The sequence below is a fragment of the Zootoca vivipara genome, chromosome 3, assembly GCF_965207765.1.
Source record: "Zootoca vivipara chromosome 3, rZooViv2.hap1.1, whole genome shotgun sequence".
Taxonomy (NCBI): Eukaryota; Metazoa; Chordata; class Lepidosauria; order Squamata; family Lacertidae; genus Zootoca; species Zootoca vivipara.
In genome coordinates this window covers 4,719,072-4,746,142 of record NC_142586.1, presented here as the reverse complement: position 1 = coordinate 4,746,142, position 27,071 = coordinate 4,719,072, and the positions used below count along the sequence as shown (strand labels likewise).

Sequence of the window (27,071 nt, the reverse complement as noted above, 5' to 3'; positions counted from 1 at the left end):
ACGAAGTTCTGGAGAGCGCCTCCACCATGCCACGCCGGGCCAAGTGCTGCTCAGCGCTCCAGCAGGCCCAAGGGGCCGAGCGAGGGAGTTGCTCTCCTGCCAGGGCCTCGGAGTAGGGGCTGCTACCGCCACACCCGCGCCTCTCACTGTAATTATAGTGGGTGCAGCTGGTGCAGTTTCCCAGCCTTGGAGGGGCTCACGAGAGCTGCCAGAGGAGGCTTCCGGGGTGGCGGCTCTGCCTGCCCGCCCGGCTCCCTTGTCTGGATCATGGCCACGCTGCATTGCTCCAGGGTGGTCCAGTGTTTTGGGGGTGGCTATGGACTGATCCAAGTGAAAGTCTTAATAGAGATCCAAGCCGCCCCCTCTGCATGAGTGACCCCCTAGATGCCCAGTGGAAATGCCGGGGTCTTTATTCTCAGCTGGCTCTGCCCAGTGCACCCCCATTCCCACGATGGGATTTCTGAGGGTGGGGTGCCTATTAAGACAGGAATATGCAGCTGTCCCATACTGGGATTCAGGCGGCGGGCACGCATGTGGGAGGGTGGGGGGACCCCTGTGGGGGTGGGGGCGCCCGAGGGATCCCTGCACCACGGCGCCAGATAAGCTTAAGACGGCCCTGCAGAAAGCTTATCTTAAAAAGGAGACAGCAGCAACTAACAAATGGGGGTGGGGAGAGAGTTTAGAGAGCGAATTTAGGTGAGGTGAAGCATGAAAGATTTTCTATGGAGAGATGGGTTTTGATAAAATCCTGAAATTACCTGCAGTTGTTTTGAACTGTATTTCAGGGTTTCCCAGGACATGACGGCTTCCCTGGCATCCCTGGTCAAAAAGGAATTAAGGTAGCTTGTTATTCTAATATGTTGCTTGCACAATGTTAATTCCAGGGATGGAGCAAGTTGTATAGAATGGCTCTTTTCAAATTCTGTGCCTCATTGGTCGATATCCCAAGTGTTGTGGCCTGGTGAAGGTGAGAAACACCTTGTAGGGGATCACCTGAGCACTCCATTCCTTCACTATACTCCGGACCCCGTAGGAAAGCACAAGAGAGTCTGGCCAGCCATGAGACCCAGGCGGGAGGTACAACAACTGCATAGCACCCAAGCACAGATGGAAGAGTAGGGCTCGGGTAAGCCAGACAATCCCAGTGCGGCAAATAAAACCAAACCTGGACATCCCAGGCAGGAAGGAAGACGCAGCCCACATGTCTCCTGCAATGGAGGGGGTTGGCCTGAGTGTCCGTGGAAGGAGAGACCGGCCAAGAACAAGCTGGAGGGATGTCAGTGGGTTAGTCATATGTAACAGTCAGTGTTAGTCATATGTAAGTGATAGTTAAAACTCAGGCATCTGGCTGACAGTCACTTAAACAGAATTGTTAAAAGCACCAGTGAGAGCTGCTGAGCCTGGAATGCAGGTGAATGTTTTGCCGCTCTTCTCTCTGTAGCTTCTGGGTAACGACAGCTGCTTAAGGAGAAGGTCCAGGTTCACACATAACGCTGATCAATGGTAAATGTTCAAACCAACTGCAAACGTTAACTTGAAAGCAACTCTTAACCATAGTTAATAAAGCATAGTTAAGATGCTGGGCTAGGTTCACAAATAACGCTAAATCATGGTTTAATAAACAGTGGTTGAAAAAAGCATGGTTTGAGTTCTATGTATGAACCATGCCTGGGAGAGGTCCATGAGCTGCCCTGTCTGCTGTGGGAGATACGTTTGTGCCCTGGCGCCAGCTGCTTTGCTTACCCGTGGTGTCCATCCCAGGGTGGAGCAAGTGGTGTCCAAGACATGCAGCTTGATGAAATTGGAACTTTTTATGTTACATTACTCTTTATTTATTTTGCCCCCAAAAGTAATCCACAAATTCAAATATGAACAATACATATGATAAAAGGATATCTTAACATTTCAAAAAATGTTTGGGGTTGTGGGGCCAGGCAGAGGCCTCCCTTGATGGTTCCAGCCCAGTCTCTCCCCTGTCGCAGTCCTCACCCTCCTTACATCCTGCCCTTGCCATTCTTCATCTACTCTACCAGCAATGTGAAAACACCCGCCGTGTCTGATCTCCAAACTCAGACTCCATTTTAAGCTAGACTTAAGTATGTCTTTTTAACCGAATTACCATTTTAAGCCTGCCTGAAAAAAGATGCTGTATTTGTTACTCTTCAACAAGTATTGTGAGTGAGTAAATGTTATTTTTACCTTTTACAAGAATAAAAAGAAAAGAGAACAGAAATACAGCATCCATCTTTAATGAAGATAGGAGGTTTCAATGTGTTGCTCACTCCAGAGGAGATGGCACTCCTAAAATATATTTATTTTAGCAATAATCTACTTTGGTACAGACATTCTAACTCACATGGATCATGTGCAGAAAGACGACAAAGAGAAATTACAGAAATTTGTGGGGAATGAGAGGCAATCTTAGACATATTCCTGCCGCATGAGGGGAGATGTTTGTATTTCTTTTATTTGTTCAGAATAAGTAAAGTCTTTTACATACAACCACAAATAAAACCAGTGAACTGAATTTGCAATTACACAGGGAGAGCCAGGAGACAAAGGTGCTCAAGGACCACCAGCTTATGCACCACACCCCAAACTAATAAAAGGTATTGCTTTTCAGTCCTTCTTCTGATTTTTTTTTAAAAAAATATTATTGTAGTCATATCTTGATAAGAATTCCACAGGTGCCAGCACAAAATGGTTGTAATTGGTGTGAAAAAAGAGGTACTGGCACTCCTTGCCATTGTGTATAGTCACAAAACCCCTTATTTTAGTGCAGCTGAATATGTTTGAAGCAGCCTATTATTTTCATGCAATAAAGTGGGGTGGGAGTTGTGACTCTTTAGTAAACCTAGTTTGATACATGGCTGGCTCCTCTTGGGGCAACTAACCTTCCTCAATGTCCACTGCTTGGGAGGCATGTGCATTGCTTGGGTTTAAGAAGGCAACATCCCTATTAGATTATATTGTGTGACAGTATGAAGTACTTGCCAGGGTTATTAGTGCAGTGGCCAAAGTAAACTTTCTTGGCTCTTACATATGCAAGGATGGCATACTAAGCCAAACCATGACGGAAAGTAACTGAACAGTCCAGATACAGAAAATGGAGCTTATTGTGGGTGAGTTTAATTACTCAATGTGGGCACAGAGCTGTGCACCCAGACCCTCCCCACTTGTCACACTCCATGCCACAATGGGGAAACCAGCATTTCCCAAGGGGTGGAGAGGACTCAGTGACATTAGATTTGGGGGACTGGTGGGAGATGGAGAAAGTGGGTTACAGTATGGGCCACAGAAACTTGATGGATTCCTCTCCATGGACCTTGATCCAGCTGGACTATGGTTGTGATGGTGTTGCGTGTGCTCTGAGAATGTGTAGTATGCATGCAAAAATGGGTAGTGGCTAAATGCCCATCTGGGAGACATGATACATCTCTATATCTGTATCTTTAAGCCTGTACTTTGGGGAATATTTTCAGGTGCAAGAGGTGACTGGGGACTCCATGGTGCTCCTGGGCCCGAGGGAAACCGAGGCGAGCAAGGCAGTCCTGGAAGTCCTGGTCCGCCAGGATCATCAGATGGTAATTTCCAGCCACTTTCTTACGCCAATATTGACTTGGGAATAGTAAATTTACTTATTTCACATTCACATTTACACTATTTTTATTTCATTCTCATATTTGTTGCTCTTATCTGAATCGCAGCAAACAATTATGCAGCTTGAATCATCTACAGCAGACACGTCCAACACATCAATCGTGCAATGGATTTTTGTCGATCCCGACCAAGGCCTCAGCACGCCTCTGCCCACCGCTCTCTCCCATGGTCACCAGGTGCCCTCAGCACATGCTTGGCCGCGACTGGAGAAACTCCGCATGGGCAGTTGAGGCTACATTTAGCCAGGCTGCTGCAGCAAGCGCTCAGGCTGGCACTGGCCACCTCAAGCATCCAGCTGCCAGCTTTGCCCAATGGCCAGTCAGGTGGCTTGGCCAGGGAAGGCGGGAGGTGCCTGCCTCTGCCCCCTGCAAGCTGCAGCCCCGGGGCAGGGAGGCAAAGATGAGGCGCGCAGGCTCCACACAGGCTGCAGCGCTGCAGAGCCACCCAGACAGCCCCTGCAAGCCAAGCCCCAGGAGGCGCGTGGGCTCCACATGGGCTGCAGTGCTGCGGAGGGAGCCGTGGGAAGGGCAGCGTGCGAGAGAGACAATTACATCCCTAAACCCTCTCCCCCCCCCCACTGGTTCCCATGGAAAGAAAACGCCCTCTCCCTCCTAGTTCTGTGTGGATGCTGAACTTTCCCCAACTTTCCAGCTCCAGCCTAGCTGTGTTTACGCGAAAGTAAACCGCTGCCCCCCCCCCCATGGAGCTCTTTGTCTGGAAAAGGAGGAATTGAACATTTTGGAGGGTGTTGGCTTCCCATGTGCACCAAGGGCCCTGGGAGGGGGCTGGTGTGGGAGTAAAAACAATTCCCCCCCCCCATCATCATCATTTGTTATTTATATCTTGCCCATGTGGCTGGGTTTCCCCAGCCAAATACAATATGTATCAGTTGAAGAATGACAATGGGAGAGGGTAGTAAATCACTGCCCATTTTTCAAATAATAATAGTAATAATAATTTTATTTATACCCCGCCCTCCCCAGGGCGGCTGACACCAGTAAAACTACAATAAGACATAAAAGAAAGAAAGAAAAACAATTAAAATACAGGTTAAAATACATTTTAAATTTTAAAATGCAGCCTCAGACTGAGTCCAGGCCAAAGGCCAGGCGGAACAGCTCTGTCTTGCAGGCCCTGTGGAAAGATGTCAAATATTGGATAGACCACAGCCTAATGGAAGCTGGACATGCCATGACTTCTCTCATATATATATGAGAGTGTATATATATATATAGTGCTGAAAAAGCCCCCCTCGGCTTATACTCGAGTGAGGCGGGCAACAGCGGAGGGACGAGCGGCGAGAAAGGAGAAATTTCTCACTGCTGGTCCCGCTGCCGCCGCCCACCTCTCGCAAGGGCAGGCACAGCAGCCGCGGTTGGGAGTCCTGCTCTTGAGAGTGGCAGAGGCAGCGGGGGAGGACCAAAGAGCCCGAAAGGACTGCTTTCGGGCTGCTCGGTCCTCTCCCGTCGCTGCCGACAGTGGCAGAGGTGGCGGGGGAGGAATGAGCAGCCCGAAATGAGCCCTTTCAGGCTACTCCTTCCTCCTCTGCTGCCTTTGCCGCTGTTGCGCTGGCAGAGGAACGAGCAGCCTGAAAGTAGCCCTTTCGGGCTGCTCCTTCCTCCTCCGCCAGTTTGTGGTGTGGTGAACCGGCTTATTCTCAGGTCAAAAAGTTTTCCCAGTTTTGGGACACACACACAAAAGACCATTTTGGACGTGTGCGTGTGTGTGACACATACACGTATACACACAAACTACATAAGTGTAGCTTGGATTTTTAGATTTCAGTTGAGAAATCAGCTCGGGGGAGTGATTAACTTAGAAAAATAATGAAAAACACCTTTGGCATTCTGTTTTTGTAGGAATTAACCTGACTTTACCCATTAGGAATGGATCTGGACTTTTGGTTCTTTATAGAACTATGATTCTACCATTATTCACAATCTATACTTTTTCTTTTTCTTTTTTTTAAAGAGGAGCTTAGTATTAGTTAATAGACAATGCTTCAGCTGAATTATAGCCAGGACCAATGGACATTATGTAATTTTTGAAGTGCTAATACAATGCATCCCTGAAAATCTTTGTAAAAGATTGTGTAGCAATTGCGTGTTAAAGAAATATATCCCAGAGGCATTGGAGAGAGTTGTTTGCAGTTTGGCTTCGCCTCTGTTTTCTATGTGAGTAAATGAAAACCCTAGTTTGCTTCTTCCGTTCTTATTACTATTCTGATCAAAATTTAGTGTCTGGGTATTGACAGGTATCTGAAGTACATAATTGTGCACATCCCTGCAGCCTTGACATGTATCTTTTTTTTATCTAGAGCATTCTTAAAGTAATGCATACCTACCTGCTTTCCTCATTTCAGATAACTCTGTGGGAAGAGGTTTGCCTGGAGAAATGGGTCCCAAAGGCCTGATTGGCGATCCAGGTTTTGCAGCTGTTTATCCAGGTCCTCCAGGATTAGATGGCGATATTGGATTACCTGGATTACCGGGTGTCCCTGGCCCTCCAGGAAGTCCAGGTAGGAACCCAGAACTTTTTACAGCAATTAATATTAAAAAGTTACATGATAGTGCTGACAATAATATTCTTGGAAATTTCCTATTTAAGTATTGAGAAACTATTTAGAAGACGAGTGAGAATTTTAAACTTTCCACTTGGTAATGAATCCTAAAGCAGAGTGTGAAGGAACGAGACTTTTCTGTCTTGTACTGGTTGCATGGACTGTTGAGTGTCAAAGGCCCAAGCCACCCCTATGAGAATAAAGACATAAGGACACAGAATTTTAGGTTAATGTTAATGGGCAAAATTTAGGCCACAACTTTATTGGTTACAGAATGTGAGCGGTATTGGCTTAGGCAGTAGCATCAACAGACTATATCTGACTCCTGGCCCCCTTGCAGGGAGTCTGGTAAGGTTAAGCCACCAGTAGGGGGAGCCCCGCCGATGTGGATCGACTCGAGCATCCTCTGGGTTCCTGCTGGGGTTGTGGCATGGCCCTAGCCCCTCCCTGGGCTTCGGATGAGATCCACACCCCCGGATTCCTTTAACGGAATACCCTTGAGCACAGAGGGGCAGGTGATGGCCACACCTCCCCTCCCCCACACATTGCTATTCCAATGCCTAACCACTTAATCTTACAAAGTTGTGATAATTGCAACGAGGTGGGCGAAAACCAAGTCACCAGTGCCAGTGCCAATTTGTCAAGTGGAAAAAGTCCTACCAAGCCCCTCAACGGCAACCAACCGAAGTCTGTAGCAAGACCAATGATGCAGCCTGAACAAAGGGTGGAAGGGCGGGAGATCCACGGTGGGAGATCCACGTGCCCCATGATATTCTTGTAAAGAAGCTAGTAAAATGCAGGCTAGACAATGCTACCATTTAATGGATTTGATAACTGGCTGGCTGACCGAACCCAAAGGGTGCTCATCAATGGCGCCTCTTCATCCTGGAGAGAAGTGACTAGTGGGGTGCCACAGGGATGTGCCACTTGGATGATGGGCTTGAGGGCATCCTGAGCAAGTTTGCAGATGACACCAAATTGGGAGGGGTGGCTAATACCCCAGAGGACAGGATCACACTTCAAAATGACCTTAACAGATTAGACAACTGGGCCAAAGCAAACAAGATGAATTTTAACAGGGAGAAATGTAAAGTACTACACTTGGGCAAAAAAAATGAAAGGCACAAATACAAGATGGGTGACACCTGGCTTGAGAGCAGTACATGTGAAAAGGATCTAGGAGTCTTTGTAGACCACAAACTTGACATGAGTCAACAGTGTGATGCAGCAGCTCAAAAAGCCAATGCAATTCTGGGCTGCATCAATAGGAGTATAGCATCTAGATCAAGGGAAGTAATAGTACCACTGTATTCTGCTCTGGTCAGACCTTACCTGGAGTACTGTGTCCAGTTCTGGGCACCACAGTTCAAGAAGGATACTGACAAGCTGGAACGTGTCCAGAGGAGGGCAACCAAAATGGTCAAAGGCCTGGAAACGATGCCTTATGAGGAACGGCTTAGGGAGCTGGGTATGTTTAGCCTGGAGAAGAGAAGGTTAAGGGGTGATATGATAGCCATGTTCAAATATATAAAAGGATGTCATATAGAGGAGGGAGAAATGTTGTTTTCTGCTGCTCCAGAGAAGCAGACATGGAGCAATGGATTCAAACTACAAGAAAGAAGATTCCACCTAAACATTAGTGTGGTGGAGTCTCCTTCTTTAGAGGTCTTTAAGCAGAGGCTTGACAGCCATCTGTCATGAATGCTTTGATGGTGTTTCCTGCTTGGCAGGGGGTTGGACTGGATGACCCTTGTTGTCTCTTCCAACTCTATGATTCACACAGATCGTGCCTGTTTCTAGACGTAGAACAGCATTTGCCATGCAGGGGGGCATTTGAAGAGCTGCTCTAATAAATTTTGACTGGACTCTTTCAAGTGGAATCAGATTCGGTGGCAGGACACATAGTGGGACCTCGTAGAACAATTGGGTCATCACTTTTGTCTCAAAAAGTTTTAGGGCCGCAGGTATATATTGTGCCCCCTTTGATCTGAAAAAACTTTAAATAGCTACGGAGGACTTATGGGCTGCTGCCGCTGCCTGTGTTATATGGGCTTTCTTCAGCCCTTTATCATGGAAAACCACACCTAGGTATTTTAGGCAGTGAACTTGTTCAATTTTCCGGCCATTTATGCTCCACGGACAAATCTTAGGGCGTTTGGCAAAAGACATTACTTTTGTCTTCTGATAATTTATGATAAGATGGGCCTCTTTGCAATGTTCAGCTAATGACCGTAGTGCCCGCCGTAGCTCGACTGGAGTCCTGGATAAAATCAGAGCATCATCCGCATATAAGAGAATAGAGATTGTCCTGTCTGCCAGTTTGGGAGAATGAAATTCTGATCCCTTTAATTATGTAATAGTTAAACAATAGGGGAGCTAATACACATCCCTGCTTGACGTATCCGATGGGATAGATGGCCCTGATGGGAACAGCAGACCATGAGGCTAGTATTTGTACTCGTATTCAACAAAAAGGCATGGATCTATAGATGAGGATTTCATCTTCTCCCAGAGTTTACTTCTTGAAATGGAGTCGAAAGCAGTTTTTAAGTCTATAAAAGCCACATATGGGGCGGAAGCTTTATTGGCTGAATATTTTTTTAATAAGGTGTTGTAACACTAAGCAATGGTCCATAGTTGCTCGCCCTTTTCAGAAACCAGCCTGTCCGTCCGCGATTTTTTACTCCTTCTCAAGCCAATCTAGCAATTTATCTTTGAGATGTAACGCATACAATTTCCTAACGATGTTAAGTAGGCTAATAGTCCTATAATTTCCAGGATCTGACTTACTCCCTTTTTTGTATATGGGAATTATAACGGCCACCCCTCAGTCTTTTGGAATATGTCCCGTACTGTCGATATACATAAGCAAAGATAATACAGGGCTCCACCACTCTTTGTTTTCCTTGATGAGCTCAAGTGGGATTAGATCTACGCCAGGCGCTTTCCCAGTCCGAGATCTTGACAATAGAGATTCTATATCTGACAAGGTGACCGGGTTCCATTTTGCGAGGTCTTCCATATTCGGTGCATCAAAAGTCTCTCCACAGTCTGTATCAGCGTACATTTGCCTGAAATGGTGCTCCCATCTATCAGGTGAAATATATTGTTCTAGCATTGGCTGTCTGCTCTTACTGTTGGAGGCAATTTGCCAGAATAGTGTCGAATCTTTTTTCTTGGCAGCTTGGATTAGACGGAACCATGTGTCCATCATTGCCTCCTTCTTTTTCTGCTTCAGGGTACTTTTGTAGCATTTTTAGAGTTCATAAATTTGTGCAATGTCCATATTTGGTGTTATTGATTTGTTAGCTTTAAAGCTTGAGTATGCTGACATAAGATCATCTTTACCCTTGATGCAATCCATGTCGAACCAAGGTCGAGACACAGAGGCGTCAATTTTGCATCACGGCCTAAGTAGGGTAATAATTCTTGCACCAAATTTTCGTAAGGCCTTACTGGATTTTGTTCTTGATCTGATAGCATCATTTGTTGTCTTAGACTTAGCCTAATAATGGATTTGTCGGCTAGAACCTGCTTTAATTGGAGGTCTAATCTTTTTGTCCACTTTCCCCTGCATTTGGCTTCCATTGGAAAATAGGTATTCCATTTGGATATCTATTATATGGACTGCTTATATTGATCTGTATATTTAAGTCAGGAGTAATTGATTATGTTTATTGTTAAAATGACCTAATGCTGTTGCTTTATTTCCCTTCTTGTTACATTTGCAAAATCTAATAAATGAATGATCCCATTCTACAGATACTTCTGTTGCAGTGAAGGGTCTTCCAGGGTTTCCTGGTCCTCCAGGAAACCAAGGTTACCCAGGACCACGAGGGCCAAAGGGGTGGAAAGGTAAGGCACACATGGACTGGTGCTTTCATGCGGTGTCTGCTGTGGATTGTCGTGAAAGGGAGAGGCTTAATTTGCACAATATCCTGAGACCAGGCAACTTTTCTCCTTGTTTAGATTATACTATCCCTGTCTCAGCCTTCCTCATTTAAAACCTTTCTTTAAAAAACCCTTCTTCCCTCCACACCAGCTATGCTGGTCCACAGAGCTGGACTGCCCTTCTGACTCTTGCGCAGAAGCTGAAGGGACAGTGTCTAAGGTGGGGAGTCGCCTGAAGCAGCTTTGCCGCTCCATGGAGCCACGCCGGGAAGCCTCTTCCCAGCACGGCAGCTGAGCTTGTCAAGGAAGCCAGAGGTGCAGTGTGGCTTGCAAAGCTGACGTGTGAGGAAGCGGTGGCTTCTGCGCTACCTCACACATCAACTGCTAAGCAGGGAGGTCTTCTGCTCACTAGGAGACCCTCCCCAGAGCCTGAAGAGGATTTCCTCTTTGGGCTCTTGGAAGGGTCTCCTCGCAGACCAGGAATCTCCAGGGTGCTCCCCATTTCCAGGATCCACTTCCGGCTTCCGGCACTGCCTATTGTCTGTTTTTCAGATGTGAGAAATACTGTGAGTGAGGGCGTTGGACAAGGGCGTACCCACCACGGGGCAAGTTAGGGCAGCTGCCCTACTCTAGAAGCAGGGCTGGTGGGCAGAGGCGGAGCACAGCCCGGCGGAGCGTGAGTTCGCCATTCCCGCCGGGCCGCACCCTCCCTCCAGCTCCCCGGCGCGCCCTCAGGCAAGGCCAAGCGCGGCGGGGAACCAGGGAGCGCGGCGCGGTGGGCGGGAACGCCGAACTCGCGCTCCGCTGGGCTGGGCTCCGCCTCCGCCCACCAGCCCTGCTTCTAGGGAGGGGCACAGCCCGGCGGAGCGCGAGTTCGCCGTTCCCACCCACTTTGTGGCCCCTCCCCTTCCGTGCCTTGGCCCCTCCCCTTGCCCCCCCTAGTTTTGATCCTGGGTACGCCCATGGCGTTGGATTTACTAGTTTTAGGGGGGGTTGATTATTTATAGCTAGATTCAGTTAACAAAGCCCAGTGGGGTTCCCCCCCACTCTCCTTAGGGGTTGGGGGGTCATCAGAACAGCACATAAGGGGAGGGGAGGTTGTTCCATCAGACCAGCAGAGCTTCCTGCACTGGTGGAGTGATCTGCTTAGTGCTGTGTTGAAGACCTCCCTCTTTTTGTGACTAATGACAATATTTATGTCGCTTGTAATTTGACATGTGACTTTATGGGGGGGGGAGGTATAAAGGTTAACAATAAGTAAAAGATAATGCTGAAATAATTCACAATCCAGGACCCAGCAACCCCTGAAATCTCAGTCCCATCACAAGATTCCCTTATTTTCAGGAGACAAACTTTTTTGCAGCCTGAATAGTATTTACCTGTGTGGGATAAAGAATCAAACCAATTCAATAGTGGTAGTAGTAGAAGCAGAAGAGGAGGGGGGGAGATGTTTCTTCACTTGTCACCTCCCCAAAATAGTTTCCCCCCCCCCCACACACACATACAAATAGAGATCTATTCAACTTGCCATGGGATTCCAGATACAAGTTTTCAGAGTTAACATGTATTTGTGCCCAAATAATACTGTTCTGAATCTGGACAGAACCCTAAATGTGCAAATAGCAGCTCAAAGTTTTAATGCACCCATAAATTGAATCGGATAATTCTGAACATTATAGGTTTTGCTATAAAATACCTGTGAATAGGGTTGCTATTGTAAATTTGCCTTACGGACTTGACAAAGATTTGTGAATAGCCCAGGATTTGATTCCATAGGTGCCAATTGTTAGAAGATGCTTTTTGATACAGGACTACTCTGATATATTCTGATTATCTGTTGTTATATTTTAAAGACAGTCTGGAGAACTAGACTTCTTCATGAAGGGAGATTACTGTTGTAGGATTAGGAGTTTGGACAGGAGGAAGTTAATGGAACCAGAAAGACAGCTGTAGTTCCCTTAATAGTTGGTGGCAACCTTACCAGGAACATATTTTATTGGGGGAACAATGGGTAAAAATAGCCTAAGAAGGCTGGAAAAAGGAAAAGAGAAATATTTCCTGTTCCACCACCACCCCACTAGTCAAAGGGAGGCGTAAGCTATTTGTGAATGAAAAACAATAGAGGCCGCCCAGAGTGGCTGGGGAATATTATTATTATTATTATTATTATTATTATTATTATTATTATTATTAGGGGTGTGCTGGCCTGAGAGGGAGACAGAGAGCTGAGCTGAATTTTTAGGCTCTGCAGTCTAACAGTATTCAAGGATGGAGAGATGATTTGCAAATAAGCTTCAGCTAGAGGTCCAGAGGGTGGCAACAGACCTTTTCTGCAGTGGCTCCCTGCTTGTGGAATACTCTCCCCGGGCCGCAGGCAAAAACGTTCCTCTTCAACCAGGCCTTTTGACATCCGATGCCTTTTTAAATGTGTTGTGGGAGTGAGGATTATTGGTTTGTTGTTGTTCTTATTTAACAACAACAACCATAATAGAAGAAAACAAACTCATATATCCAGTGATCAGTTACCAAATGAAGCCAAAATGACTCCTGGCTAATAACTGCAGTGCTTGGAGAAGTGGTTTGCAGGTATCAAGGCAGATGCACTGTAAATTCTGCCTCTTTTGCAGGGAAACATTAGAGATTTTTTGTAATTTACAGGAACAAGACTGGCTTCTTCTTCTTCTTTTTAATTCAATGTTAATATAAACAAACAAGAAATGAAATACTTTTGTTTTTAATGATAAGTTGTCACCATTGCCAGTAAAGAAGTATAGGATGCAGCAATGTGATTTATTGAGGCAATGATAAAACATAAGGAAGTGTAGACTAATTTATACCAAAGTTCCCATGGTAGAAATTACCACTTTTTTTAAAAGGTAAAAAATAACCTTAAATTATAGTAAATCCAGACACTGACGTAGCCCTCTGGTCCCTGAGGCTCCAAAGGGCAAAGAAGCCGACCTTGAGCACTTTAGCCCCTGCTCACTCTTACCTTCTACACCAGTGATGGGCAACCTTTTGAGCTTGGGGTGCCAAAATTCACCAAAAAACCAAGCATAACTCGGGTGGTGTGTCACTTCGAGAAAAAAAGCATAATTTCGCATATTTATAGTTTAAATAACAAAAATGTATAATTGTAATATATAACCAAAAACTAATTATTTAACCAAACCAAACCAAAAAACCCTTCTGAAGAAGTGTGCATGCACACGAAAGCTCATACCAAAATATAAACTTAGTTGGTCTTTAAGGTGCTACTGAAGGAATTTTTTTATTTTGCTTCGACTCAGACCAACACGGCTACCTACCTGTAACAAAAAACCCTTATTTATCACAGTTGTTGAGCTTTTTTGGGGGAGCTGCTAACCAAAGTTTTGGAGGGTTTTTTTGTGGGGTGCAAAATTTGCTTTGCTTTTGGGGGAGGTGCCCCAAACTGCTGCGCTTTTTGGGGGGGAGAGAACAGAAATAAATGACAAATAATACCTTTTCTGGAACTAACACAAAGCACCAACATAGTCTGCCAAAGCAGCAAAAAACCCAGCACAGAACGGGTTAAAAAACGAACACTGTTACACCCAATCATAGTCTGCCAAAGCGCCAGAAAAAACAGCACAGAAAGGGTTAAAAAAATCTCTGGCTACCAGCAGCAACAACAACGAAAAAGATCTGGATTTTAACAGCGGAGACAAGCTCTAGCAGAGACAAGCTGTAGGAGGAGCGGGAGAACAAATTGGGGGAAAACAACAACAACATGAATGGGCCGATGGGGCGCGTGCCAGCAGTGAGGGCTCTGTGTGTCACGTCTGACATGTGTGTCATAGGTTCGCCATCACTGTTCTACACAATATGCTTTCAAGAGGGCAATTCTTAGGTCTCCTTCTCTGAATATTGTTTTGCAGGAGAGCCAGGAGATTGTAAATGTTCTTGTAATTGTACCGAACGAAAAAGAGGCCCTGCTGGGCAACCTGGTCCACCAGGATTTCCGGGTCCAATGGGACAGGCGGGGAGAAAAGGAGACCCTGGTGATCAAGGCCCACATGGAGTGCCTGGCTTTCCTGGTGCAAAAGTATGGCATTTATGTTGTAAATGTAAATGAACTTCCCTGTTCAGGGAAGTTTTTAATGTGTGACATTTTAGTGTATTTTGTTTTTTTGTTGGAAGCCGCCCAGAGTGGCTGGGGAAACCCAGCCAGATGGGTGGGGTACAATTAATATATTATTATTATTATTATTATTATTATTATTATTATTATTATTATTAAACACCTTTTCACATACCATTAACTATGTTTCCTATGCAATTTATTTAAATGTGGATTTATTTTGATTAGGCATATATTCCACCGTACCACAAAAAAATATATCAATTCCACTTGCACACACATATCATGATCCCGTTTGTAAAATATCAATGAGTCATGAAAGGAATGATAGAATGACAGAGTTGGGAGGAGCCCCAAAGGTCATCTAGTCCAAGCTCCTGCTGTGCATGACTAAAGCATCTGCTTAAAAGCCTCCAAGGAAGGAGAGTCCACCACATTCCAAAGCAGCTGATTCCACCGTCAGAAAGTTCTTCCTGATGTTTAGTCAGAAACTCTCCTTTCTTGTTTTTGACTTTCGTTTCAGTGTATCTGAAGCTCATACCAATGAGAAACTTAGTTGGTCTCTAAGGTGCTACTGGAAGGAATTTTTTTATTCTGTTCCTTTCTTGTAATTTGCATTAGTTCTTAATTATTTTGCTTTAATCTCTTTTAATTACTGAGGATACTTTTGGTGTGCTTGTCTGTGTGTGATAATTCTTTTTTCAGTGCTCAGGGCAGTTTTTGGAATATTGTTTGCTTTTGTAGGGACAGAGGTGTGGGTATTCTACCTTTTGACACACACTCAGCCTAAACCTAGGCCAAGCTAACCATTGCTTTCTAAACTGATTTGTAACCTTGTGAAAAAATATTTTTCCATACTCTGCCTAATTCCCCTCACATTTTAAGCATAAATATGATCATACTATAAACCAACTTTATGTGACGTAGTCTGCCTGCAACAGAGCAATTACTTCTCTCGCACACATACAGACACACAGGAAATTGATGTTGCCTCTTCATCTTTTCACCTGAAACCTATTTTCTCTGCATCTTGTCAAGAGGGTTATGCCTTTTTCGTGCAAGAGGAAACGGGTTTACCCTTACACTTTTGTATGTTACTAATATGATTGATTAACTTAATTCTCATAATATTGACTATTAGGGATTCCCTGGTGTACCTGGGCCACCTGGACAACAAGGGCCAAAAGGAGATTCACGATATGTGACCACGAGAGGTATGGCCTAACTCTGCATTTCAATTTATTTTTATTTCTGCAAACGTACCACATTTAGCAGTATATTTACTATATGAGGTGTGTTTCACTTAGGTAGTAAAGGAGACCAAGGAATTCCAGGAATTCCTGGATATAAAGGAGAAGATGGTTTGCCAGGAAGAGACGGCACAGATGGTTTGCCAGGACTACCTGGGCTTCCAGTAAGTAACCACTTCACCTTCTTCTTATCAATGTGACAAGGAAGATAATTATTTGAATTCAGGGATGGGGAGTCCATAGCCTAGCAGCTGTTGCTGGTCTAACACTCCTCATTCGTCATCTCTAACCATTCCAAAGGTCCTTTTCTGTGATGTCTCTGGAATGCCCTCCCCAAAGAGACATGCCTGGTGCTGGCATTACAATATTTTTGGCACCATGCTCTTTGCCCAGGCATTTTAGGTTGTGTTTTGTAATTTTTCCCTATTTTACTCCTTAGTTTTAAGGGGTTTTTTAAGCTTGCCTCTTAAAGGTAAAGGGGCCCCTGACCATCAGGTCCAGTCGTGTCTGACTCTGGGGTTGCGGCGCTCATCTCGCTCTATAAGCCGAGGGCGCCGGCGTTTGTCCGCAGACAGCTTCCGGGTCATGTGGCCAGCATGACAAAGCTGCTTCTGGCGAACCAGAGCAGTGCACGGGAACGCCATTTACCTTCCCTTACCTTGCACTTTGATGTGCTTTCGAACTGCTTGGTGGGCAGGAGCTGGGACCGAGCAACAGGAGCTCACCCCGTTGCAGGGATTCGAACCGCCGACCTTCTGATCAACAAGCCCTAGACTCTGTGGTTTAACCCACAGCGCCACCTTCTGTATATTGTTATATTTATTTGTTTAATTTTTAAGAAATATTTTAAATAAATGATAAACAACATCTGAAGAGCTACTGTTTCCTCTACTGTATATTAATTGGTCACATTGAAGGCCATTTGTTAATTCAGACATGCCTACATAATGGTCAAAATAGATCTCTGTAGTGCTAGTGTAACATGGTGGTTTCTCTCATATCCTTGACATAGCAGTAGGTACATCCTATACTAAACATTAATGTGCTTCAGACTCAGGTTGTTGTTCATGAGAGCATAAGTTCAGACCTGTGCACAAATAGTCTGTAAGAGCTATTGGGACTCCCTGCCTGTTGATATTAGGCAGGTAGCTTCACTGCATTCTTTTAGACAAGCCTACCCAGGTGTTTGGGGACGCGGGTGGTGCTGTGGGTTAAACCACAGAGCCTAGGGCTTGCTGATCAGAAGGTCGGCGGTTCGAATCCCTGCGAAGCGGTGAGCTCCTGTTGCTTGATCCCTGCTCCTGCCAACCTAGCAGTTCAAAAGCACGTCAAAGTGCAAGTAGATAAATAGGTACCGCAACAGCGGGAAGGTCAACAGCGTTTCCGTGCGCTGCTCTGGTTCGCCAGAAGTGGCTTTGTCATGCTGGCCACATGACCTGGAAGCTGTACACTGGCTCCCTCAGCCAATAACGCGAGATGAGCGCCGCAACCCCAGAGTCGGTCAGGACTGGACCTAATGGCCAGGGGTCCCTTTACCTTTACCCAGGTGTTTAGAAAGATTAATGAGTTTTAGTTTTACAGTAGTTTATTCTACTGCAGTTTTAACTTTCTGTATGTTTTAAATTATAGTTGTAATTTTTAAGGCATTGTTTTATTGTTTTATCTTTTTTGAGGTTTTTTCTTCAATCAAGCAGTGTAAATTTTATGAAATAAATAAAGCATATCCTGCTTCCAACAGGAGGCCAATTGAAGCTGACTGTCTTAACTAATAACCTGCTCTTATATTCAGCGTTGTTTTTGAGACCCAAATATAATGTTAGCCATCATGACCTCTATTGGCACAGAATTCCACAACTTTGCATGTTAGGCCTAGCTAACCTTGTGGATTCAGGTAGGTAGCCGTATTGGTCTGATGCAGTCTAAATAAATAAATAAATAAAAGAATCATAGATAGAGTTGGAAGAGACCACAAGGGCCATCCAGTCCAACCCCCTGCCATGCAGGAAACACATTTTTAATATATTTTTTTATTTAACCTTGTGGAGTCTTTGAGAGTGTCAGCAGATATATTGATAGAGGTATTCTACTAAACATTGTGTACTTGGACTTTCAAAAAGCTTTAGATAAAGTGCCTCACTAAAGACTCCTGAGTAAACTTAGAAGCCATGGGATAGCCAGAAATGTTTAAATAACAGGAAGCAAACACCGAGAAATGGGCAGTTCTCCCAGTGGAGGGATATGGAAAGTGAGGTTCCCCCAGGCATAATCTGCATTGAGATCATTTCTAAATGATCTGGAGTTAGGCATGAGCAGTAAGATGGCCAGGTTTGCTGGTGGCACCAAATTATTCAGTCTGATAAAAAAGAGAGGATTGTGTGGCATGCCAAAAGAATGTCTCCAGATGGGATAAATGGGCATTAAAATGGCAAGTGCTATTCAGCAGAAGCAAGTGTAAAGTGAGGCACAAGAATAATTTCACATATATATTCATGAGTCCTAAACTGATGGTAATTGACCCGGAACAAGACTTTGGGGGTGCTGCTGGATAACTCAGTAAAAATGTCAACCTCGTGTGCAGCAGCTGCAAAAAAGTTGGATTCCATTTTAGAGATCATTAGGAAAGTGATTGAAAATAAAACTACCAATATTATAATGCTGCTACATAAATCTTGGAATACTGTGTACACTTCTGATTTCTGCACCTGAAAAAAGATATAGTAGAGTTGGAAAGTAGATGTTCAGAAAAGGGCATCAAAATAATCAAGGGGCTTGAGCTACTCCCCTATGAGGAAAGGTGGCATGTGGAGCTTTTTAATTTAGGGGAAAAGCACACAAGGAAGGACATGATAGAGGTGCGTACAATTATGTAAGATGTGGGGAGAAAGGATATAGATCAGTTTTTCTCCATCTATTAGTGGCTGCTAGTCATGAAAGCTGTGTAGCATCTGTGGAGGTGGGAGGTCTCTAAATACCAATTGCTAGGGAGCCCAAGTGGAGCTCTTGCCCTCACACCCGCATGTGGGTTTGACACAGCCATCCGAGGGAACATGGTGCTGAACTAGATGGCACTGGGATCTGATTCAGCATGTATGTTCATAGCTTTAAACTCTGTGGGGCAAAAGTATGTTCAAGGACAAGTTTTATGTTTTAAAGCCACCTCTTGTTATTTTCCTCATGCATAATGCCAAATAATGAATTAACATTCTCATTGTGATTTAGTTTTCATATGCTTTATGTGATTTGTTCTGAGTTAAGGAGAAATACACTCACAGCCAGCATATCATCAGACAGTCAACCAGGACTGTAAATATGAGGAGTGAAGGGGCGTTGAGTGTCAAGCATCTGGCCGATTAGAATTAGTCTCAGGGTTGTGTCATGGACAGAGCAGAACTCCAATGTATAGTTAGCAGACTAAAAACTGAAACACGTTTCAGGATTCCCCAAAAATAGACCAGAGGCAATTATATTTCATCGAGCAGAGCTTTACTGCTACTGAATGAGCATAATGGTCACAAATCTAATACATTCAGGATTAGCACTGTCCATAAGAAATCCAGTTGCAGCAGACTTAACTTAAACTTGCAATAATTTATCTTAACACTAAGCATACTACCGTATGTACAGAACACCAGAAGGAAAAGAGATAGAAAGGGAAACCGAAACCCAGGCTCCTTCTGGCCTTACTTTTATAGTCAGTATGACCTTGAAGAAGAGATAACAGAACCAGCTTAGGCCTGCTGTACTCAACTTCTCTGAAGGAATAACTCAAACATCATGAACTTTCTGCTTCTTTCTTTCACACAGAGAAGCTTCCAGAACCCTCTTGAATTAATTAGAATAGGAAAGATCTCTACACATCAGATCAATACTTTCTGTACTAAGAAATGCAAACTGACAGGTTGGGCAACCTGTAACTCTCTTGATGGTGTCAGACTAATAATAATATAATAATAATTTCTACCCCACCCATCTGGCTGGGTTTCCCCAGCCACTCTGGGCAGCTTTCAGCAGATGGTTAAAAATACATCAGAAAATCAGTCATTAAAAACTTCCCTAAACAGGGCTGCCTTCAGATGTCTTTCAAATGTCATAGTTCAATAGTTGTTTATTTCTATGACATCTGATTGGAAGGTGTTCCACAGGATGGGTGCCACTACCGAGAAGGCCCTCTGCCTGGTTCCCTGTAACTTCGCTTCTCGCAGTGAGGGAACGGCCAGAAGGCCTTCAGCACTGGACCTCAGACTACAATTCCCAATACCTTTCTAGGAGGATACCCTGACCAAAGCCACCAGCATGATAAGCATGAGAAATCTTTCTTTGGAAGATCAGGTAGCATAATCTAAGAACATAAGCTTATGCTTATGGTTCTCTTGTTGCTGGTTGTTATAGTGATCGCTGGGTCAAAAAAGCCAAAATATCCTCTGGCTCAGAATTCTTGTTTAATGCTAGTGAGGCTGCTGAGAAAGTGAAGAATGAAATTTCAGTGCTAAAAGAGATTAATATGTTGTAAGCAGGCTGAGGTGTGTTTCCTTCCCCTGCAGGGTGATGGTGTACGAGGTGAACCAGGGGATCCTGGTGAACCTGGTCCATTAGGTCCAAAGGGTTTTCCCGGAGAAGAAGGCTTGCCAGGTGTTGGCTTGCCAGGCCCAAAGGGATATCCTGGCCCTCTGGGTGACCCTGGGGTCCCTGGGAGTCCTGGCTTCCAAGGTTCCCCAGGACCTCCAGGCGCTCCTGCTGAAATAGGTATGTATGAAAACTAGTCAGAAACTGTGATTGTGTCGCATATAAAATAGGGGGATTCTTGAGGTGGGGAGCCTCACCTGCCCTTGCCTCACTGCCATAGGATTACATCACTGAAAACCTATTAGACTTGGTCTGATACAAAAATTCCTTACTGCCTTCTGGGAACATTTGTTGAGTTGTGTCTTCAAAATCTACATAGCTTGTGTATTTCTTAGACACCACTTTCTTTCGTGTGTTTTGCAACAATTTACTTTTTAGTAACACCCTTCATAAATCAGGTAAAAATTGTGAGGGCCTATGGAGAAGTGCTCTGCAGGCACTGAGGGTTTGTGCTTGCTGTCACTGTTCCCATCAAGCAACTCTTCAGGCTGCCACGTGAGTCATCCGCACTGAGGGTTGCATGCTCTGTTGGTGATTTGTGAAAGAAGTCACTTGGTACTTCAGCCGGTGTGATGTATCCGCAGGGTATATGGAATCCCAGCAGAGGCCTTAGAGATTTCCTGCTCCCAGCAGAACAGCTTCTTCCAGAATCCTCAGTTAAGGGGGAAACTCCTCTTCCACACAGTTCAAAGTAGCAAAGTATTCACTGTCTCCAGACACAAGACAAAGCGAAACACTGCTATCTACCATGTACTGTTCTCCTGGTCTTTGAAATAAAGATGTGTATGCACAGAGAGATCCGCTAACACTATCACCATGTTAGCTAATGCTGCTGCATGAAACCCACAGCCTCTTCCCTGACTCTCACAGATTCAGATTCAGAGTCAGACCCTGACATCAAACAGGATAGGACATAGGCAAGACGTAATGAAAGCAATGCCCTAGAAACTGTTATACCTACACATAGACATATTTCCTGAACCACCTTCTTCTTCTTCTTCTTCTTTGGCGATCACTTGTATCCGAGTAAGATTGTCTTCCATAAACACAATTTTAACAATGGGTCCGTAAGTGATGGTGGAGGCCAATTCTGGATCCACATGTCCTTCCACAGTGGGGATATTGGTTTCCAGTAGGGAGTTGATCACGGTGTGGATTTGCCAAGCGTGCCTTCCTCTTAGCACGTTTCTCCCTTGCATCCTGAGATCGAGTTTCTTCAAAGCCCACGACACCTTTGGTAAAAGCTGTTCTCCAACTGGAGCACTCGCAGGCCAGTGTTTCCCAGTTGTCAGTGTTTATACTACATTTTTAAAGATTTGCCTTGAGACAGTCTTTAAATCTCTTTTGTTGACCACCAGCATTACGCTTTCCATTTTTAAGTTCGGAATAGAGTAGTTGCTTTGGAAGACGATCATCAGGCATCCACACAACATGACCAGTCCAACGAAGTTGATGTTGAAGAATCATTGCTTCAACACTGGTGACCGTTGCTGATATTAGTTCGCCCGTCTTCCCAAGTGATGTGTAAAAATTTTCAGGGACACCATTGATGGAATCTTTCAAGGAGTTGGAGATGGCGTTTATAAGTGGTCCATGTTTCACAAGCATATAGTAAGGTTGGTAGTGACTTCCGGTCCGTCGCGCCGGCAAAGAAGGACGCAGGGACTTCACGCTCCGAAGTCCCTGGCCTCGCGGAGGGGGGGGAAGTCCGCAGAGCGAGCGGACTCCCCACAAGAGCACCGGGAAGGGCGTCCTGGTGACTGAAGCGCCCAGCAGCTGCTCCATTCGCGGCTCCTCCGCTGCCCGAGAGCTCCGTAGAGCGATCGAGAGCTAGCGGAGTGGAGCCGCAGGAGCCATTTTGGGGTCCAACTTACCTCCTAGAAGCGAAGCTCCGAGTCCTCACCCGGCAAGCGGCGGATTCTTCCAAGAAATAAAAGATTTGATTAAAGTAAGTGAAATCTTCATTGGACTTGTGGACTTTAAAAATAAACAATTCGGAAAACAGGGAGAGATTCAAAAACGGGAGTCGATCTCTTCCTAATGGTCAATCAAGAGGCTATTAAATATTCCAAAGCCGAAAGCCGAAAGGGATACTTTATTCTTCTGTATCCGAAAGAAACAATCTTTTTACCCCTTTTCAAACCCCGGCGCCGGCACCTCCTGAGGAACAGCAAGTGCGTTAAGGGGGAATTTTTTTTGACAGCTGTCAAAGCTGTCAAAACTGCTAAAAGACAATAAAAATTTATAAAAATTCGTTGAGAGCTTAACTGGCTGTAAGATCTTATTAAAAGAGAAGCATTTGGACTTAAGAGAGGATTTATTGTGGAAAAGTTAAAGACAATGGAAGGAATAGCCAAGATGGAGGAAAGCGTGAGTGAATGGAAATTTCCAGTGTACCCTGCCTCCTAATCTCCTGCCAGTCTTGGTATCTGAAGAAGTGTGCATGCACACGAAAGCTCATACCAAAATAAAAACTTAGTTGGTCTTTAAGGTGCTACTGAAGGAATTTTTTTTATTTTCCTGCCAGTCTGTGGTTAGAAGGAATGAAAACAATGTATTCACCAAGCTTCCAAGAGACAGTTTTGAACTATTTAGAGATTCTGAAGGACATTCACAGGACATTGCAACACTCCAGTCCAACATGTTCAGAGACTTTGGCTCAAGATCAGGACTTAGAGGATAATGTGGAAAGTCTATTTGAGTGCAAAGAACAAGAAGTGGATTTTGCAAAAACTGAGGTGGATTATAAAAAATGCGACTTGGAGGAAGCACAACAAGGACTTGAAAAGGAAAAGGACAGCTGTCAAGAGCAACAAAATGAATTAAAGAATCAAGAAAAGAAGGCTCCTGGAGGGACTAAAAATTGGGCATGGGTAACTGAGGAAAAGGAAAGGCAGAGGCCTGGATTTGGAAGTGGGAAAGAACGGGTGTGGGCTGAAAATTTTTAGTCAAAAAGCATTTTGGTGATTGACTAACGGTTTCTGAAATCTTGGCCTGCTTAAAGGAAGACACCGGGAGGAGAAAGGAGAGTGAATAGATATAAAAATTTAGTTTTCTGGAGGGGAGTAGAAGAATGGCTTGGAAAACAATTTTTGGATTTGTAGTAACATGTTTGTGTTCAGATAAGTGTCTGGATGGAGGGCCGCCTTCCCCCCTCTCTTTTCTCAGAAGCACCTGGTGGCAGAGGGTGCTCTGGGGGGGAGAGGAGGGGGGGGAGGGAAGCCCAGACACAAAAATGGAACCTTTGAAGTGCTGCGCCTAGCAGGTTCCTCTTGTGGCAGGAGGGGACTTGTGGGGAGGCAGCATGAAGAAGGAGGAGGTATAAGTCAATATTATAAGGATAAGATTTGGAATTGAAGTAGAAAATCCGCCACAATTAATTAGAGAAGTTAGGAAAACCAGGAAGAAGAGATTTGAGGAAGTCACAATTATAATGTGAAGAAAATAAGAATTGGAAATTTTTAAATTTTTTATTTGTTTTCTTTTTTGGTGTTGTTTTTTTCCTTTTTTCTATAGGTATTGTGTTTATGTTTTGTTTAAGGCTTGTGTTAAAGGAGCAGCTGAGGGGAAACCAATCCCCAGAGCCCCTCCATCCCTGTCCTTTCAGTGGCAGGGAGGGGATGAGGGGGGAGGGGGAGGTCAAACCCAGCCTTACAATGGACCCCTCTGATTCTCAATGCCCACGGGTACGACTGGTGGCAGAAGTGGACTTGTGGGGGGAGGGAAATTGGAGGGACAGAGCATGTATTGTGTGTTTTGTTTGTTTTGTCTCTATAAAAAAACCAATAAAAATTATTATATAAGGTTGGTAGTACAATAGCTTTGTAAACAAGCACTTTGGTTTCCCTGCGAATGTTCCGGTCCTCAAACACCCTCACTTAAAATCGGGAGAAAGCCGCACTCGCAGAGCTCAGGCGATGCTGAATTTCGGCATCAATGTTGGCCCTTTATCTTTTAGAAGTGTGATACCGTCTGCTGAGCGTAGGGGGCATATGCCATAATTTATTGGCCCATAGATGGTCTTTGTGGCTTTAAAGAAACTCTGTGCATCATGAGTGTCGGCTAAGTGCTGGATCTCTTGAGCTTTTTTTATTCACCAGGTGTTTTTAGTTCTCTGGTTCTTCTCTGAACCTCAGCCTTAGCGTTGGCATAGGTTTTTTCTTAGTGGCACAGTTTCTATCTCTTTGCCAGATCTGAAAGGCCTTCCTTTTCTTGTCAATCATGCGTTCAATCTCACTGTCATTCTCATCAAACCAGTCCTGGTGTTTATTGGTTTGGTATCCAATAGTTTGTTCACAGGCTGCAATAATGGATGTTTTTAGCTTGATTCAGTGTTCCTCAATGTTATCAGGGAATTCTGAAAGCAGGTGGTCCTTAAGAGTCGTTTGGAAGCAATCCCGCTTAATGGGGTCTTGAAGGCCTTGAGTGTGCGTTTTGTGCCTTGGTTTCCTTCCTTGAAGCCTGCTTTGAGGTATAATCCTGATAGCCATTGTGGAGCGTATTAGTCTGTGATCTGTCCAGCAGGCGTCGGCACTCGTCATAGCTCTGGCAAGGAGCACATCACAGCGATCTTTAGCATGGACAATAACATAGTCTAAGAGGTGCCAGTGGTTTGACCAAGGATGCCTCCATCCAATGGGAGGGTGAATGACTCAACCTCACTGATGTTGCTGCAGTGACCCAGTGCACCTGGCACCCTGATCTCAGAACATCCAGATATCTCTCATATTCACCCAAGTGTCAGGCCCTGGCTGGACACTGATGAGTAGGCACCACGAGAAGGCAGAGGTCAGGACTGGATTGGAAGAAGGGGTCCATGAACTGGGAGAGGAGCCTGTAACAGCCAGGAGACGAGAGTTGGAGGAAGGAGAAGCTGCGGGACTGAAGAGTGAGGAACAGGGGCAGGAGGAGGGTGAGATGGGTCTGCAGGTGGAGATCCAAGGGCTTCCCCACCTCCTCTTCCTCCTGCCCCCAGTTCTCCTGCTCCACTGTCTCCCAGAACCAGGCGAGGGTGGAAGCAGGAGGAGCAGAAGCAACTCTGAATTGTCTGCTTTGCTTGAACTTGGTCCTGGACGAAAAAGGAAAGGGAACCTTCTGCAAGCCTTTAAGTCACATGTTCCTGCTTTGGGAGAATCAGAGCATACAACGCTTGATGTGGATGTCTCACTCTGTAGACTTAGAAGGGCCCATTCATGACTGTTTCCCCCCCCCCCCCAACAAAGCCGTATACTCTTTCCTCCACTGCTGCAAGTATTTCCAGCAAATTCAAAAATCAAAGGCAGTTGCTGGCATGCCATGGAGCAGTTATGGCAATCCCATTTCATGGGATAGAACTGCGGTGGATAATGTTGTTCTTGTATTTTATTCTGTGAACTGCCCTGAGATCTTTTTGATGAAGGGAGGTCTATAAATTTAATAAATAAAATATAAATAAATAAATACATTCCCCAGAACAGTCCTGTTTATTTATTTTTATTTTTAATTATTAAAGTTATACTACTCTTCTTCTGAAGATCTCAGGGTGGTTCACAAAATAAACAAGTTTATTTCAAGAGATCACTGCAGATACAGTTGCTGTGTCCGGTCATAATTTAAGAAATCCAAATTTATTTTGTTTTAATTTTTTATATTTCAGATTGTGGACAGACAGTCAAAGTCTTTTTCAGAGGTAACAGAACTGAGCCAATTCAGTCAGGTAAAATAAGATAATTAAAAAATGTAAATTTGTATGCAGAATTTGTGGTTCTGAATGATAACAAGAATTGTATTTTGAAGAAGTTAATGCAAACTGAAGAGGGTTTTAATTTGACACACCAATTTTTTAAAAACAAAATGTATTACCATGCAACTGTTGAAAACTCCAGTGAATAGTATTATACAACTTCATTAATCTTACTATTTTACATCCAGTCTAATCAAGCTTTTAGCAGACAGCCCAGTCCATTGCCACGTCCTCCCCTCTGTCTCCTTCACATGTTACCTGATATGCCAGATTCCTTGACCACCAACACCATCTGTCCTCCTTCCTTCCAGAGGACACTGGATAGTTTTAGCCCTTAGTTTGGACAGTATTGCTGCTGAGTAAAAGGTTGCACGGGACACGGGTGGCACTGTGGTCTAAACCACAGAGCCTAGGGCTTGCCGATCAGAAGGTTGGTGGTTTGAATCCCTGCGATGGGGTGAGCTCCCGTTGCTCGGTCCCTGCTCCTGCCAACCTAGCAGTTCAAAAGCATGTCAAAGTGAAAGTAGATAAATAGGTACCACTCCAGCGAGAAGGTAAACGGCATTTCCATGCGCTGCTCTGGTTCTCCAGAAGTGGCTTAGTCATGCTGGCCACATGACCCGGAAAAACTGTCTACAGACAAACGGCAGCTCCCTCAGCCTGTAAAGCGAGATGAGTGTCGTAACCCCAGAGTCGTCCACGACTGGACCTAACAGTCACGGGTCCCTTTACCTTTACCGTTAAAAGGTTGCACAGACACAGGGGTGAAACTATGCTTAATTCACCCGAGTCAAAGACCTACTACACACGTTTTTGTATACATTTTTGTGTTGGAAAACTGCACCATGAATTTCAAAGAATAGCTGCATTTTGGTTCATGTGGGTGAATCTGGTAGATTTGCATTAAGATGGGAACAAAATTTCTCCCCCACCCTTAGACCCCTGGCCTACATTTTTTTGCCACAATACATTTGTTAAGTCTTTGAAGAGCCACTTTGTTGTTTTCATCTGTATTGTTTATCTGCAGGAACTAGCTGTATTCAGGCACCTAAAGGAACTCCAGGAACTCCAGGGATTCCAGGACCAAGAGGTAAATGCCATAACAATAACAATACAGTACGTTACAATGCACAATATGTAATCAAATCGTTCTAAACCATAATTATGATTCCAAAAGGAAATAAATTGAAACTATTTATAAAAATAATTATTAGCTCTTATTTGCCCATATCTATAGTTGACAATGTTTGTTTGTATATCTGT

At 44.6% G+C, this 27,071-nt stretch overlaps 1 protein-coding gene across 4 annotated transcripts in view; it reads left to right on the top strand.

The window, feature by feature from the left end:
- COL4A2 (collagen type IV alpha 2 chain) overlaps positions 1 to 27,071 on the top strand; it is a 146,038-nt gene that overhangs the window by 77,405 nt on the left and 41,562 nt on the right. For all 4 annotated transcript variants that reach the window (XM_088667107.1, XM_035110370.3, XM_088667109.1 and 1 more), the window contains 11 exons: positions 786 to 839; positions 2,543 to 2,609; positions 3,483 to 3,584; positions 6,023 to 6,178; positions 9,983 to 10,075; positions 14,011 to 14,177; positions 15,355 to 15,427; positions 15,521 to 15,627; positions 20,005 to 20,206; positions 25,722 to 25,781; positions 26,836 to 26,898. In XM_088667107.1, coding sequence (XP_088523233.1) covers positions 786 to 839; positions 2,543 to 2,609; positions 3,483 to 3,584; positions 6,023 to 6,178; positions 9,983 to 10,075; positions 14,011 to 14,177; positions 15,355 to 15,427; positions 15,521 to 15,627; positions 20,005 to 20,206; positions 25,722 to 25,781; positions 26,836 to 26,898 — 1,144 coding nt within the window. The remainder of the gene's footprint in view (positions 1 to 785; positions 840 to 2,542; positions 2,610 to 3,482; positions 3,585 to 6,022; positions 6,179 to 9,982; positions 10,076 to 14,010; positions 14,178 to 15,354; positions 15,428 to 15,520; positions 15,628 to 20,004; positions 20,207 to 25,721; positions 25,782 to 26,835; positions 26,899 to 27,071) is intronic.